At 34.4% G+C, this 16,060-nt stretch overlaps 1 protein-coding gene across 1 annotated transcript; it reads right to left on the minus strand.

Annotated features, from left to right (window-relative positions):
* Positions 1-48: 48 nt before the first annotated feature.
* On the minus strand, positions 49-15,850 carry LOC130612273 (GTPase-activating protein and VPS9 domain-containing protein 1-like). The gene is made up of 14 exons (XM_057433579.1): positions 14,666-15,850; positions 7,303-7,434; positions 6,640-6,864; positions 5,938-6,072; positions 4,699-5,770; positions 4,342-4,567; positions 3,766-3,903; positions 3,242-3,376; positions 2,869-2,998; positions 2,645-2,711; positions 2,052-2,166; positions 1,667-1,739; positions 1,481-1,546; positions 49-1,304 (listed from the first exon to the last, which is right to left on the minus strand). Exons 1-14 carry the CDS (start codon positions 15,803-15,805, stop codon positions 1,029-1,031), a joined length of 3,930 nt encoding a protein of 1,309 aa, XP_057289562.1. The 5' UTR covers positions 15,806-15,850; the 3' UTR covers positions 49-1,028.
* Positions 15,851-16,060: the final 210 nt, after the last annotated feature.

A 16,060-nucleotide genomic window follows, 5' to 3' on the forward strand; every position in this document is an offset into this window, starting at 1 on the left:
CTTAGTGCAAGCGTTGCCGAAAGGAATGCATAGAGAACTTCACAAAACTCGGGTTAGGAGGACTTTAACTCCATATCTTTACAAAAGAAAGAAAAAGTTCTTGCGACATTTGTTAAAATCCCAGTCACCAAGGGAGTCCTGGAAACGAGATCTTGCTCCGATTAAAAAAAAATATTCGTTTATAAATTACACAAAACAATTAACAAAAATATGAAAGAAAAAGATGTTACAAAAAAGTTAAATTATAATTTAAATAATCTTCTATATTAAAAACAGTAAAATCAATTTAATTCTCTCCCAGGTGTATGTTTTCTCCTCGTTGCTATAACAAAATCTGCCAACTTTTTTACAAGTTTTTTGAAATATCTAAGTTACAAATTTCATTTGATGTCAGAAAAGTTGGCGGTTCAAGAAAAATAAAAAATCTGTTGAATCCAATTTTGCGACTGTAACAAACCATACGATACCAAAAAAATTTGAAATTTCATGAAAAAATTTCTGACATATTAAGTATTAAACCAAATGACAATTCAATTTTTTGGAAATATCACATCTTAGGCATTGTGAAGAAATTAAGATATAGGTCAAGTGGCTTGAGCATCCCTTCTAAACGTCAACAGTAGGGCCAACTTGGAGGAGTTTGTACACTCAGCACTGAAAGCATAGTACAACTCAACGAAACTATACACACGGTATAGTAACCACAGAATACGCCCGGTAAGAATGGCACAGACAACAAAAAGTTGGAAAGGGCTAGCTCCTTCGCATTGGTGAGATAGAGTTTACTATTTTAATTCGGCTAACCCCTGTTCTGTGTTGTCTCTAAAATATGCAAGGTTTGGTTTCCAGGAATTGCAACATACAACATGTTACGTTGTTTAGCCGGAAAAAAATACATCTCTACCATGATACAAGTTTGAAAATTTTAAAATTACTAAATTTCTACTAGGACTAAAATAGAGTACTCTTTAAAATTAACAAAAAAAAAAAAAATATAATATTTAATCAATACCATCTTTCTTATTTGTTCATCTTTCCGGAGAGGTCATCGTTTTAATAAATTCTAAAGCCGCACAAAATTGCATCCAACAATAATATTCCTCCCCACTCAACCGTGTTTCGTAAAACGTGTTCACATATTGCTTAGTGGAGAGCAAGTTCGGTGGATTGGCTCTTAACACCACGTACACAAGTACAGGAACAAAGTCGTCAGCCCCGGGTGCCTGCTTATCCGACGCCATGCTTAGTAGATTCATAATGGTAACACAACAGCGGTGGATACATGCTAGTTTATCGGCTGCCGTCTAATGTTAGAGAATGAAAAATTTTGGTTAGTACAGACAGGGATCATGATAAAATAAGGATTGTTCAGAAACGAAAGATAAAAAATGAGTAACGTGGCGCCTTACAAACACTCTAAAGAAAATTGAAACAGCCGCAATAAAAAGCAAACATCCTAAAATGATTTAAAAGCCCCGACCTTGTAAGCGTTCACCATCAACAGTTCTGTTTGCGCTGAAGGCCAAGGAGCTTCTTTTTGATATGTCTGTAAACAAACAGAAACTTTTTTATCAAACATGCCGAAGTGATCGTTCTTTTAGACTGATAATACGGCTGCGAAAATCTTGCTCCAATACATGTACGATGTAGGGAAGAGTTTACTTACCTTTGGTATCTGAAGAGCAGGGTGTGATAAAGTGATGACTTTCGACAGACACTTGATATGCTCATGAAATATTCTAAAACAAGAGGAAAGTTGAATTAGGGGAGCTTTTTTACGGCCTGTGTGAAAGAATTGATAAACGGCGTTAGTTTTTAAGCAAAAAAACGTTTCAACCTTGAAGGTTTCTCAGCTATTTTTATATTTTTTTGTTACATAAATTTATTCTCAACTGTGTTTTTTTATTGTGATAAAAGCATTTCATTTTAAGTCATACGTTTCATAAAAACATACCTATGTTTTACGTATAGCAAACAATGAAATGTACCTATCATTGAATGTAAAAAGGAAACATACCAATCTCTCGAACTTACTAAAGAAAGAAATATACCTATCATTTTCAATATCGGTGACACCGTTTGGATAAAATGCTTCTTTGTATATTCTGCTCATGATCGTGCGTTCTGTCGCCACTTTCACGTCTTCAAGTTCTTCATCGTTGCAATCTAAATGGTACATAGTGGTTGGGTTAGTTTTTAGATATATCAGAACTGTTCAATTCTAAAATTTCAAAACTGAGGTAAGATTGAGTCTGCTAGGTACGATTTTTTAAAATTACTAAAACAGGGATGAAAACAAAATTATATCCTTTGTTGCCAATGGGTAATATCAAGGAGGTTTAAAGAATAAAGAGTTTAAATAATAATATAGGGTTGATAGTATAGAGTATAAATTTCCAAAAAAGCCATTTTTCGGTGAACAAAATTCACTACAAAATGTACGAAAAATAGAGTTAAAGAAGCCTAAATTTGACAAATTGATTATTGTCCCCAATTTCTTTTTCTATGTAGTAAACCACACATGTCAGTGTCCTGCTAACAATAAATTACATCATGTTAACATTGAACTTTACTATAGCATGAGTAAGCTTCACCAGCTTTGGAACAATTTTTGACCTATTTATTAACCATAACAACAACTCACATGTCCAAGTTGCATCTTTAAGCATATCAACGTGAAGTTTTTCAAGAAAGTCGCTTAACAAAGCACACTGAAAAATAATTGCTCCAAATAAAAAAACAGCCAGCAATAACAGCGAAATCAAGAAAATCACGGGAAGCCACAAAAACTTTTTTATTATTTCCAGAAAGAATAATTTAAAAACTCTATTCTTTAAGGTACAAAATAAAAGCTAGTCAAAATCTTACTTTTTCATCCAACATTTTTGTCGAGTTAAAGTTTTGTCCAAAACCAATGATTTCTTTTTTTCGTTCTTGCGTTTCAAGAAATAGACGTACAGCAAGCGTGGTAAAATATTTACGACAAATCACTTTGTCTCTACAAGGTGAAGAATATAACGTATAATACTGAGTCACATTTGTTACATCAACCAGGCTACACCAAGAAGATCTCAATTTATATTAATTCACATTCGTTACATCAACTGCACCAAAAAGAACTTAATGTATACAAGTCATAATCGGTACAACAGCAGATACTGATGACTGTTTTGGTAAGAAGGCCGAAGACACTTTGAAAGACATATTGTTAATAGCACAGTAATACGAACAAGTATTCCACCTTTGTAACTTTGTAGTGGTTTGTTCCAAATGACAAATGGTTGACAACAGGCCCTGTTTACTTCGGGTTAAGTAGGAAATATACTTCGACCTTTGTTCGTAATCTTCTTCCAGCTTTTGTACAAGTTTTTCACAACTAAATCAAAAGTGAATTGTTCACGTTGTAGCCATAACTAAGATAGAGACAACGAAACTCAAGGGCCGCGTAGGGGGGGATAACCCCTAATTTTTTTCAGAGGTACTTAGATAGCTTTCAAAATATTATTTTCTCTATTCTAATACAGAAAAACTTTACAATTTGAACAACGCTTTGAAGGTCGTAAATTTAAAAAAAATCAAAGGTAACTTCAATCCTAATGGGATCTCGTTTGTTACTATACTGGTCCCTTCTATTTCTAAACCAATCAGTTAGCCACGTAACAAAGTCCAGTGTGAAACATAAAGAAAGAAAGTTCAAAATGAGCTTTGTTTTGTCAAAATAGCAGAAATTTCTTTTTTTGTCTGACTACAAATAATCCCCTCTACCTGTCGTCTGGCAATTGTTTAATACTTCTCAACGTTTCATGAAGTTGTGCCACAGAAAAACGATTCTGTATGTTAATAGCTTCTGCTAACTTTGCTTGTAACATGGTCAACATGAGGTGATCAAAACTTCTTGCGTCACTACAACAACAACAAAAATGAATTTATGCACCCTTTTTTATAAACAACATCTTATAGCCAACACGAGGCTCAAATCCTTTAAAAAGACAAAGCAACTTGGAAGTAACAACCAGGATAAAGTTAGTAAAGGAAAAAGGAAAAACAACAGGGGTCCTAAAACAGCAATATTTTAAAAGTCATGCAAGTTTTGTGCAACAACAAATTAAAACCGAAGTTTGATTTCGACTGACACACTAGCGTAACTGCGCAAACAAACGTGAATTTGATGTTCCAAAGAATAAAATCAACAAGCAACGAGTAAGCAACAGTTAAGGTTGCAAAATACAAAACCTTAAAGAAAATCTAACTTCAGCCTCAATTTTGTATTGCTTATAAAAAACCATGTAAAGAACCAAAACCATTGACATAAAAAAGGTTAAACCATACTAAAAGTTTCACCTTGGTATTAATGTTTGATCTGAAGTGCATAGCACAGTTCGAAGTTTCTTTTTGGCGTCCTCGAATTTGAACTCGTCATCAAAAATGACCTCGTCTTTATGCACTTGCATTGCAACGTCTTCCATTTGAGACGAATGTGGAGTACCGAATGGTTGATCAAGACCTTCGTTCGAGGATTCTAGTGTCATATTCCTGTATTTCGCCATGATTGCTTCACTTACGTCAACTGAAAAAGTGGAAAAGAAACTCGTTTAATCAAACAATTAAAAAAACTTTTTACAAACACTTTTCCAGAAGCAAAGAATTCTTGTGAAAACCATTCTAACTAAAGGTTTAGAAATAAATAAATAAATTTACCTTCTGATCCCGATCCTCTAGATATAATAGAAGCCGATTTAACTTTGGAAGCAACTGATGCTTGCATCGGCGTACCAGCCTTAAGTTGATGATGATCCGTATGAGTTTCCGATACTTTTCGATCTTTCTTAAGAAAATTGTCAGATTTCTTTGGTGTTTGTCTCAAGCCACCTCCTAACTTAGTTGAAATTTTATCTTTGAACCACGCTCCGTGAGATTTCTTTCGAGCTAATTTGACAATTTCTTCATGTGAGTTGCTTTCAACCATTTTGCTTGATGATAACTTTTTTTCTCTTTGTATATTTTCACTATATGCAGCATACTTGGGGTCAACAGAATGTTTTTTCTTTCCAGACTGGCTCGTTTTTCTAGTGGGTGTGGTTACGGGTGTAAAATTACTCTCAAATCCCTTTGTTTCATCTCCTTTAGGTGTTACAGCCTGTGTACTAGAAGTGCTCCACGGATCACTAGTACCAGTCACACTCGGGGACCACGGATCTTGAAACTCACTGTTTTTAACAGCTGTCGGTGATGGAATCGCAGCTGCTTGTAAAATAGCATTGATACCACCATCTCCACTAATCATAGAGGTTAATTCACTCTTACCTGATGTTGAGTTTAAGTCAAGTGGTTTGCTAGAGTCAACAAAAATGTCATTTTCCAAACTGATCAGAGGTTGATCAATCAATCCACTTGATACATGCTTGGAATGGTGTTTCTTTACTGGCAATCTTGGACTTGCTGAGTCTTGCCCAAAATCGAGAAGATTGTCAACAGGAACAGATTTTTGTGCATTATCCGATGTCGCTTTAGGAGGGAGAGTTGCTTCAAAAAATACACCATCTAACTCAACGGCCCTTGAGCTAGTCTGTTTCACAGAATTCAATTCCTTACTGTCAATAATATCAGAATCTGATGACACATTGCTCATGTCATTTATGTCAATCAAGTTCTCCTGGGGGAAAAATTCATGCAATGCATCCAACATTAAACTTGATGCTCTCCTTCGTCGTTCTTCATCTGTTGTATCAATATCATAAGCAGTTGAGAGATTTGTGTTTAAACCCAATACCTTGAATATATAAAAAAATACGTTCCAAAAAAGAGCATAAATACTCGGGAGAAAATAAATAAATCTTTGATCATCGATGGTCACATTAAATCTTCCCTACTTCAGTAAGAACCCATTCTTTTAATAGAAGTTAGATAAATTTTCTACAATAAATTAAAAAACCAAACCTTTTCCTCAGAAAGCATTCCTGGGTATTGTTCAATTTCATTTCCCAAGGGAACAACTAGCACCGGCTCGTCATTCGTAATCATTTTATTTAGGTCTACTTTTAGTTGCTCGATATCTTCCTGATTTTTGGACGCCTATAAACAAAAATAATAGGAAAGTAATTCTGCACAAAGATTGTACGGTTGATTTATAAAAACAATGACATTCTTAGCAAATTCTGTCACTTTCTATAAGGTACACTTCTGTGTAATGAAGCCTTTAGCATTGAATGTTTAAATGCTGGATAAGTAAGGTTGTAATTTTTGAACATGGTTCACAAACTTTTAGTTAAAATTTGCTTTAGTTTACTAAACAAAATTCGCTTGGTTCTTCCGTCTTAGACAGTTACGCTTTACCAGTTTGCTCAAATTTTTAAATGGTGTATGGTGTTTAACATGTAAAAAGTCAATACAATATTTTATCTGCTGGAAAATCACCGCAGTAAATCAGTGACATAAATTCATTGCTTAATCAAATTAAATAATGCTGAAATTGTAAAATTATTTATATTTTTTTAAAGGTTAGCTTTTTTCAGATGGTATAGCCATGAGTTTAGGTCCGAAAATACCTTCTAGCAAAAAAAGTCTGTATTTGAGGAGTACAGGATAATCAAACCAAACAACAAATGTAATGTTATGTAAAAATGCAACGAAAATACTAACATTCGATGGTGAACTACTACTGTTTAGTTTCTTCAATTTGTTATTTCTTGGAGGAGGTACTGGAGTACTAATGTCCAAGTTAGGAGGCATTGATTTTACATTTCGTGCTGGCACCTCTTTCGTCCAGCGTCGTGGAGGGGCGGGGAGCACATCTAAGAGTTCTTCAAGTCCTTCTTCATTTAATTTTGGTACTTCGTATGTTTGAAGTAGCTTCAAGCAATTAATCTATGTAAAGTACAACAATGTATATACCACTGTAGTTAGTTTCTTTATAACCAAACCATGAACAAAAAAGAGGTAACCTAACGAATATCTGTTTAAATTTAAAATCAATTTTGTTGTTCTGGGTGAATATGCAACACAAGACAAGGTGAAACTTGAAAACTTGAAAATGTTTAATGTTTTTACAATCACTCTCAAAATGATGCTGTACTTAACTTGTATATAAGTATAAGTATAATTATAATTTGACGAAAACTGTAATTAATTAAAGTCATAATCAAGCTCCCCAGGCATGAATACATGCAAGCGCTACATGAGATTAAGTGCTGGATACTCATGGCAAGGCCTGATATCAACATCCTCTGCTCCAGACCTGTCATAATGAAATTAGAGACCTAATTGTTGCATTATAATTTACAAAGAAACCAAACAAAACATTACCAAAGTTTTCAGATCATGTTCCGTTATTAATATGGAGGATTGGACAACTGAAGCAGAAACTTCATCCTGAAATTCCATGTCAATATTTTCAGCACCATTGAGTAGACTTGAAACGTATGACATCATAAACCCCTACAAAAAAAAAATGTGCTATACATATTTTTTTTATCAGGGTAAAACTTAAATACTTATATATATTTGCATAAAAATTTTTAACTAAAGAGAGGAAACTCATTAAATTGCCATCACTGTAAAGTTCTGATAATATAGAACTGACTTGTTTAAAATTTTACACAGCTAAACCGTTTGGTTAAAAAAAATCTAAAATATTTAGTCAATGACTAATCTAACACAGTGCATGTTATTTTGTTAATAATAACAGTTAAAGTATTTTTGGATTGGTTTTAATTTTTTTAAAAAAAACTATTTCATCAACTAAACAGCATGACAAATAAAGTTTTTGTGTTGCTTAAGGTTACTGTAAAGGAAACAATTTTTTTTAGAATATAGAAAAAAAATTCTCTTTCCAATGACATATTTTTATAGTCTATGAAAATATTTGGAACATCCCTTTTTTCTGGAAAAAGCCTTTTTAAAGCTGTTATATCCTTCACACCTATGAAAAAATATGTGCAAAATGAGTTGAGCATTTTTTTTGTAAACATTATGCATAATATGGAACTCCCGAATTAAAAAAAATCAAAGTTAAGGAATATGCATATGAGCTGTCTCTTGTAAACCTGAAGTCTGTCTATTAATGATTCTGAGCGTGTGCACGCATATTCAGCATAAAGAAAAAGGTTCGCACTTCTATCATCTTTCTGCATACTCAGTTCACATCATCATCATCATTCTCGGCTTAACGTCCGTTTTCCATGCTAGCATGGGTTGGACGGGGTATATTAATGACCCTCTTCCAATCTGATCTAGACTGTGTTAGATCTAAACTCAACTTCTTCTCTATCAAGTCTGTCCTTATAACCTCCTGCCAAGTCTTTCTCGGTCTGCCTCTGGGCTTTGCCCCAGGAACTATCAAGTCTCTACACTTTCTTACCCAATTATCCTCCTCCATTCTTTCCAAGTGCCCCAGCCAATTCAATCTTCTTATCTGGATAACATCTTTAATTCTACGGAGACTTAGCCTGCTTCTTAGCTCATCTGAACTCTTTCTGTCTCTCAGACTGGCATTACACATCCACCTAACCATTCTCATATCATTCCTTTCTAAACGGTCAAGATCTTCCTGCTTCACTGCCCATGTCTCACTACCGTACAACATAACACTTCTTACACAGGCCTCATACAACCTACCTTTTACCTCAATTGACAGGACTCTGCTAGTCAATAAAGGAAGTAACTCTCTAAACTTTTTCCAAGCAGAACCTATCCTGCAAGTAACACTTCTTCCAACACCCCCTTCACTGCCCAACATATCACCTAAGTAACAGAAGTTCTTAACTATCTCTAACGAGCCACTGTTGTACATCATTAAAGCTGGAAATACTTCATTCTCTATAATCTCACCTTTGCAACGCTTACATACAAACTGAATGTCAGCTCTTAACCTACCACCAATACTACTGCACTTCTTACCCAATGCTTGCAAGTCTGACAAAAAATTGAGTTACTACCAACCCCTTTCCTGCAAACTCCACAAGGCCACTTTCCAACTACAAGGTCACACTTGGCTGCAATGCTACTTATTATGACTTTAGACTTTGCTGTGTTTACCTTCAGCCCTTTCTCTTCTAGTTCTTTCTTCCACTTCTCAAACTTTACAACTAATTCTTCCAACGACTCTGCTATGAGAACCAAATCATCTGCATACAATAAATCCCATGGACAACCTGTTCTGAACTCCATCGACAGCGCTTCTAAGACTAGAATAAACAACAAAGGACTAAGTACAGAACCCTGATGTACACCAACATTTACACTAAATTCATCACTAAGTGAATCGTTAATCCTGACACGACTTCTAGCATTGCTGCACATAGACTGTACCATCGTAACTAGCCACTCATCCACACCTAATTTTCTCATGGCCCACCTAATAACTTTACGTGGCACTCTATCAAAAGCTTTCTCTAAATCTACAAAGGCAAAATAGAGATTCTTTCTCTTTCCTAAATACTTTTCCTGAAGCTGTCTGAGTAAAAATATTGCATCTGTAGTGCCACGCCCTGGAACAAAACCAAATTGCATCTTATCTATATCAATTCTTTCTCTAAGTAACTTATCAATTACTCTTTCAATAACTTTCATTACTTGATCAACCAACTTCAAACCTCTATAGTTACCCCTTTCTAATGCATCACCCTTGCCCTTGAAACAATTCACTATTACACTCGACTGCCACTCACTCGGAATAGCACCATCCTTTATAATCTGGTTAGCAAGACTTGTAATAAGCTCAACTCCAATATATCCAGATGCTTTTACCATCTCTGCAACAATACCTGATACTCCTGCAGCCTTGCCAATCTTCAATTTCCTAATAGCCTCCACTACCCATTCTGTCTTGATCTGCATAGCTGGCCCCAAATTATCCTCGTCCCAATCAAACTCAGTGTTAAGCAACCTCTGATAATGATTCTTCCAAGCTACCCTTTTCTCCTCCTCTGTGCTAGCCAAAACACCTTTATCATTACGTATACACTTCTCACCTACAATATCTTGATTAGTCTTCTTCATTTGCTTTGCTATCTTGAATACCTCATTGCGCTGGTCTTCCCTTCTTAACACATCTGCAAATCTGTTTCTCTCTGCTTCTGATTTTGCCTTATACACTGCTGTACGAGCGCGACGCTTAGCTTCTAAGTAAATATTTTTACTACCACCTGACTTCCACTCTTTCCAAAGTTTCCTCTTCTCCTTTATACACTGGTCAACCTCATTATTCCACCACCAGGTCTGTCTATGTCTAGCTGGTCCTTTCGTCCACCCACAGGTATCATCAGAAGCTTCTAGAAGACAATTCTTCAAAGTAGTCCAAGTACTTTCAACATTGTCACTATCACATTGACTATTGTAGGCTAACTGCTGAACTTTTGTACTAAATTGTCTTGCTACAATCTCTTCCTTCAGCTTCCAGACTTTTCGACGGGGCCTGTACTTTCCCTTGGCTTCTTTGACACTCTTCAAGATAATATCACAAACCAGCAACCTATGCTGGGAAACACACTCTTCCCCCGATATAACTTTCACGTCCTTCATCACTTTCTTGTCTGACTTTCTAACCAAAAAGTAATCTATCTGTGTCTTACAACCACCTGACTCATATGTTATCAGCCTACTCTGTCTCTTACTGAATGATGTGTTGCAAACCACCATGTCCGTTGCCATTCCAAACTCAAGCAATCTCTCCCCTTCCTTATTTCTGCTCCCAAATCCATAGCCTCCATGCACACCTCTATAACCTTCAGATGACTTCCCAACATGACCATTAAAGTCGCCGCCCACCATGACAAGTTCAGTGTCTCCAAACTTTGATGTGACTGCTATTAACTCATCATAAAACTTATCTTTATCTTCCTCACTGAGTCCACACTGTGGAGCATAAACTGACAGAAAAGTGACAATCCTATTACCTATCAAAAACTTTATCACTATAATACGACTATTAACACGCATAACATCTATTACTTTTTCTACCCACTTCTCTGCAACGAATATGCCAACTCCTCCATATCCATCACTATTACCAATCCAGAAAAGCTTATACCTTGCCCTCCTACCTTCCACAAATCTCACTGAAGCTCCTCTCCACCTAACTTCCTGAACACAACACATATCAACAGATCTACGTTCTAACATTTCAACTACTTCACCTGCTCTACCTCTCAGAGTACCAACATTTACACTAGCCATCCTCAACCTAGTGTTATCTACCTTGTGATGTGATAGCTGGGTAACGGTCTGACAATGCTCACATCTGACATCTGTCCTACCGTGCGCGACACCTTCACTCCTTAGAGTTCCAGCCCTGTTTACGCAGTTTGTCTGATTAACTATTCTTACGGCCATTAATAAAGAGTTTTGGCATTGTTTTACAGCTGGATGCCCTTCCTAGCGCCAACCGTTCACAGACCGGACTGGGTGTTTTTTAAAGTGACACCATCACTACGTGGCATTTCATGGGACTTCCACAATCGCCCCTTTAAACTAAGGTATGGTGGAGGACGTTCAACTCCTCTCTTGTCTCTTTAAGGAGACCCTTCACACATTTTTATAACACCTAAATCTTTAAAAACAAATATCTTGTTAGTAAATTTTCGCATACATGCCTTTACATTTGTGGTCTCTTTTTCCAAAAGCTTCCTATTGGCTCATTGAAATTTTCGGTAATGAAAAGCTGAAAAATTATGCACAAAAGGTTCCCGGATTTTTTTGTATAAATTACTGATTAGCGAATTATGACGACAGAAAGAAAAAAATATGCATTTTTTTGAATGATTATGTATAATTACAAATAATTTCATAACGACGTTATTAGAAAAAAAAAGGGAACCTTTTTTAATTTAATTTATGCTGAATATAATGGTGCGAAAACACACGTTCGGAAAAAGAAGCTATTTTAAAATGTACGGTGAAAAAAAATTGGTGTGTGTTTATTTCATTATATTTTCTTTTTGGAAAGTTACCATCTCATGAAAATAGCACCATCAAAAAAGTCTTTCATCAAGCATTCAGAAACAAAAAAATATAAAAAAAATATAAAAGTATTGATAAATTATAAGGGTTTTTCTGATACTACTCATCAAGTGAGTTTTTTCCTTTACAGTAACCTTAAGATGACAAGAACTACTTGTCTGAAGCAAATAATATTATTATGTATGCTGTAAGGGTATTTGCTTCATTAAACATTCTAAAAAATCAAAATTTTGGTACAATTAAAAAAAAACAGTAATAGAATATTTTTGTGTTATGTCTTCTCATTTCATGGTGTGTGATTGCTCATGCATGGCTCAAACCATGCTTAAAATAATGTTTCTTAAACCTTATCATATGCCTTAATTATTCTATTTTTCTAATATGGAAAACAATGTAAATTTGCTTTATTTTACCTGACTAAAATATTATAAATAGAGCATTGTTTTTGTTTGCTGTGCATAATTTATAATAAAAAACTGTGTAAAAATTTACATGTTAATGTCACTGTTAATATGAATACTACTTGACTTCTTAACATTTACTGAATTATGCCAAATCATAATAGACATTGGCATTAAATAATCTTCTTTCCTATTGCCTTTTACACCAATCAGTTAGGGTCTGCAAAATTTTAAACTAATCAGGTTTTCTTAGAACAAACTATAAGGCAGAGGCTTTAATTGTTTACTTTAAAACCTCTAAAACAGATACCATATTTATTACTTATAATGTAACATTTCAATTAAAATTTGAAAAAGTACATTATTTATCACAAGGAACAGATGTGTCCTGAATTTATTTGTGTTTTTATGATTTTTTGTGCTTTAAAAAAATGAACCTGTCTCCCTAATAATTCTACCTCTCTATTAAATACACCTTTATTTCTAAGATTTAAAATGCCGACCCCGTGGCAGAAACAATGCAGTAAATAAAGTAAGACATGTTTATTTTTTTTAATTGACTTTCCTTAATGGTGCAAAATCGCCCTTATGAAAGAAAATTATAACATATACTTTTTTGTTTAATTCTAAAGGTTACTATAACTAGAAATAAGTACTTAAAGCTCTCACATTTTTTTTCGTTTTTTTTCCAATTGTCATGTTTAACGATTTCCTTGATCAGTCATTCCCTGTTAAGAAGCGGACCAACGCAAAATAATCGTAAACCGATGGTCTTGCCTTTATAAGCATGGAAGGGAAGTTTGCTAAATTGCTTTTGGAAATCAATAAATCAGAGCAAAACAAAACAACAAAAAGAAATTGTTGGTATAACTCTTTTGGCCACTAATTATGATAATTATTGTTTATCAGACGGTCTTCCATTTATTAAAATTTATTTATGACCAGGGTTATTGCATAATTCTTATTGATTCTTTAAAAGGGGAAGAGTGTCCAAAGTGAGACTTTAAAGATAGTTAAAGAACTATAGAGATAAATAATTTATAAGCATAAAATTCCCCAAAATAATGTACAGACAATTCTTTTTCCATAAGAAAGCGTCTACTTTAATTGGAGAAACTTTCGCGAAATTTTTTGGATAAACTTTCGCGAATGAAGAAATTGGGAAAATTTCGCGAGATTGACTTTCGCAAATAAAGAAACTCACAAATTTTTGGGAGATAAACTTTCGAGAACAAGAATTTTTCAGTTAGAAAACACTTCAAAATTCTTAGCATATATAATTGAAAATGTTTTAAATTTTCTTTTTTGAAATAAGATTTCTAAGTATTTTGTGCGTTTTTGGTGAAAAATGATAAAATACCTTACTGGATAAACTTTCGCGAATGAAGAAATTCGAAAACTTTCGCGAAATAAACTTTTGCGAATGAAGAAACTCGCACATTTTCGCGAGATAAACTTTCGCGAAAATGGCGAAAAATCGCAAATTCATGAAAGTTTCTCTCCCGAAAGTTTCTCTAATTAAAGTAATTGTTTGAACAAAGGAGTAGCTTTAAAGTGTAAGGCAAAAACAAGGCCAAGCTGTCTTCAAAAACACCATCAAAAGGTAGCTGGGTGTTGTAAAGAACCTGATTTGATTAAGTTAAAACGTTTAATTCACAGAGAAATCATAGAGAAACTTTCATGTTTTTATCATAGTCTGAACTTTGTTGATATATTTATAAAAAGTATTCTGATGGAAATGCAGCTAAACATGTTCTCCCTCATTAATTAAATTCTAGGTGATGACATGTAATCACCAAGATTGTGGTCGACTATGCCATATGTATATGAACGTGTGAATCATGCAATGAATTGCAATGGTGGCTCTGTGAGAGAGAATTTAGGGTGAGTTTGCTATTTCGGTAAAACATTTGGACATGTTATGATCTTCAATTTTCAATAAAGTTTTCAGGATGTTTTTTACGTATATCTTTCGGTTTTTACAATAAAAAAGGAACCTCAAAAAAATTGCGAGCAAGGTGATTACACAGTGTATCACATAATCAAAAAAATAAATTGTATAGTAAACTTCAATCTTAAGAAAATCTCTTCTTCTTACACATTGGTTACCAAGAGGGACTCAGGACACTAGAGTCCTTACTGCTGACTCTTTTAAACTGCACATTGAATTTAAATATAAATGAATACATACATTATATATTTAAGCAAAATAATTTCTAAATAATTTTGGGTCAAAATTTAAAATCAACCCCAATTTGCAATTATTTAATTTTTTTTTTTTTTTTAAATAATCATAACAGATTATATACCTGATCAAATCTTTCCAAAACAACTTTAAATTTTTCATCTTTTAATCCACATTCCAGAAGTGCTAATGAACGTAATATGCTGGCAACCTGACTTAAGTTGTGCCTTGCAGTCTCACTGATATCAGCATCTGAGTTAATTCCATATGGTTCTGGATTAATTATAGCTGGACATATAAAATAACTCATGATCATGTAAGCTATTATGGCTTTTGCATTTGCACTGGGTAATTTCATTTTTAAAATCATGCCCTGGTACAGTTGACCTATTGCCCATCGTAAACTTTGTGGAAAACAATATATTTTATCATGCAAACTTTTTAAAAATTTCTTGCATAGATTAATTAGGTGGTTATGCAATGTGTTCATATGATCTTTTATTTTACTGTTTGATGAGGCAGTGCCTGGTTTGCCAAATTTATCCATTATAGCTTTTGGTGGTATTCTTACTAGCACTTTGGAAACTTCGACATCTAAGAATATAGCATCATCAACAATTACTTGCATCACAGTCCCATGCAAGGCAGCAGTTAAATATAGCTTTGACGAAAAGAGCATTTCTGAGAATAATGTCAAAACACAGGCAAATGCATTTTCTGTTGATCTCTTGCCACAGAAAAACGAAAGCAAATCCTCACATGTCAAAACTTGAAGAGACATAAGTTCTTTTAATATCTTTAAAACTGCAACTTCATCCTTTCTCTGTGAGCAACTTCCGTAAAGAGAAGATATAAGTAACCGAGTTAGATGTCTTGTTGTAGTTTTTATTCGTTTTGTATCACAGTAATCTAATATCATTGCAACTAATTTTGGATTTTGCTTAAGAGTAAAAAGGAACTCTCCATACTTTCCATCCTCGTAATTTAAAGCACTTGACGCATCCTCGAACTTCACAGACTCTATGATTCTGGAAGTTGTGCTGCAGTCAGAAGGGTTAATTTTAGCATTCACTAAGCGATCTACATTTATCCATTGATGTCTTGTCTTCCATTCCAGATAGAATAAGTTCTGGCTTAGACTAGTTACTTTATCGTTTAATTTGCGAAGTTGTTCTTTTTCTTGTTTTACAAATAGTCTCTCCTCTTTTAGCCTTTTTTGCAAGGTGAGAAATCTACATTTCCTCTTCTCCACTTCGTCCGCCATGTTCTCTTTCCCTTTAAATTTCCCCTGGCCACATTATCTATTGTGAAATATAAAGCGCTTTGCTTTTTCCAAACTTAACTAGTGTGACCAATTTAACCAATAAAATACGGAACAACAGGAATCAAATATGATGTTGTGGAAACTGGTCGGGGGCTGGGGGGTTTCAGCAAAGGGGACAATGTTGGCACCTTTGAGAGTCATAATAAAAGCAGACACTACAAGTTTACTCCAATTTTTTCTCACCCTACCTTTCCC

The sequence above is a fragment of the Hydractinia symbiolongicarpus genome, chromosome 10, assembly GCF_029227915.1.
Source record: "Hydractinia symbiolongicarpus strain clone_291-10 chromosome 10, HSymV2.1, whole genome shotgun sequence".
Taxonomy (NCBI): domain Eukaryota; kingdom Metazoa; phylum Cnidaria; class Hydrozoa; order Anthoathecata; family Hydractiniidae; genus Hydractinia; species Hydractinia symbiolongicarpus.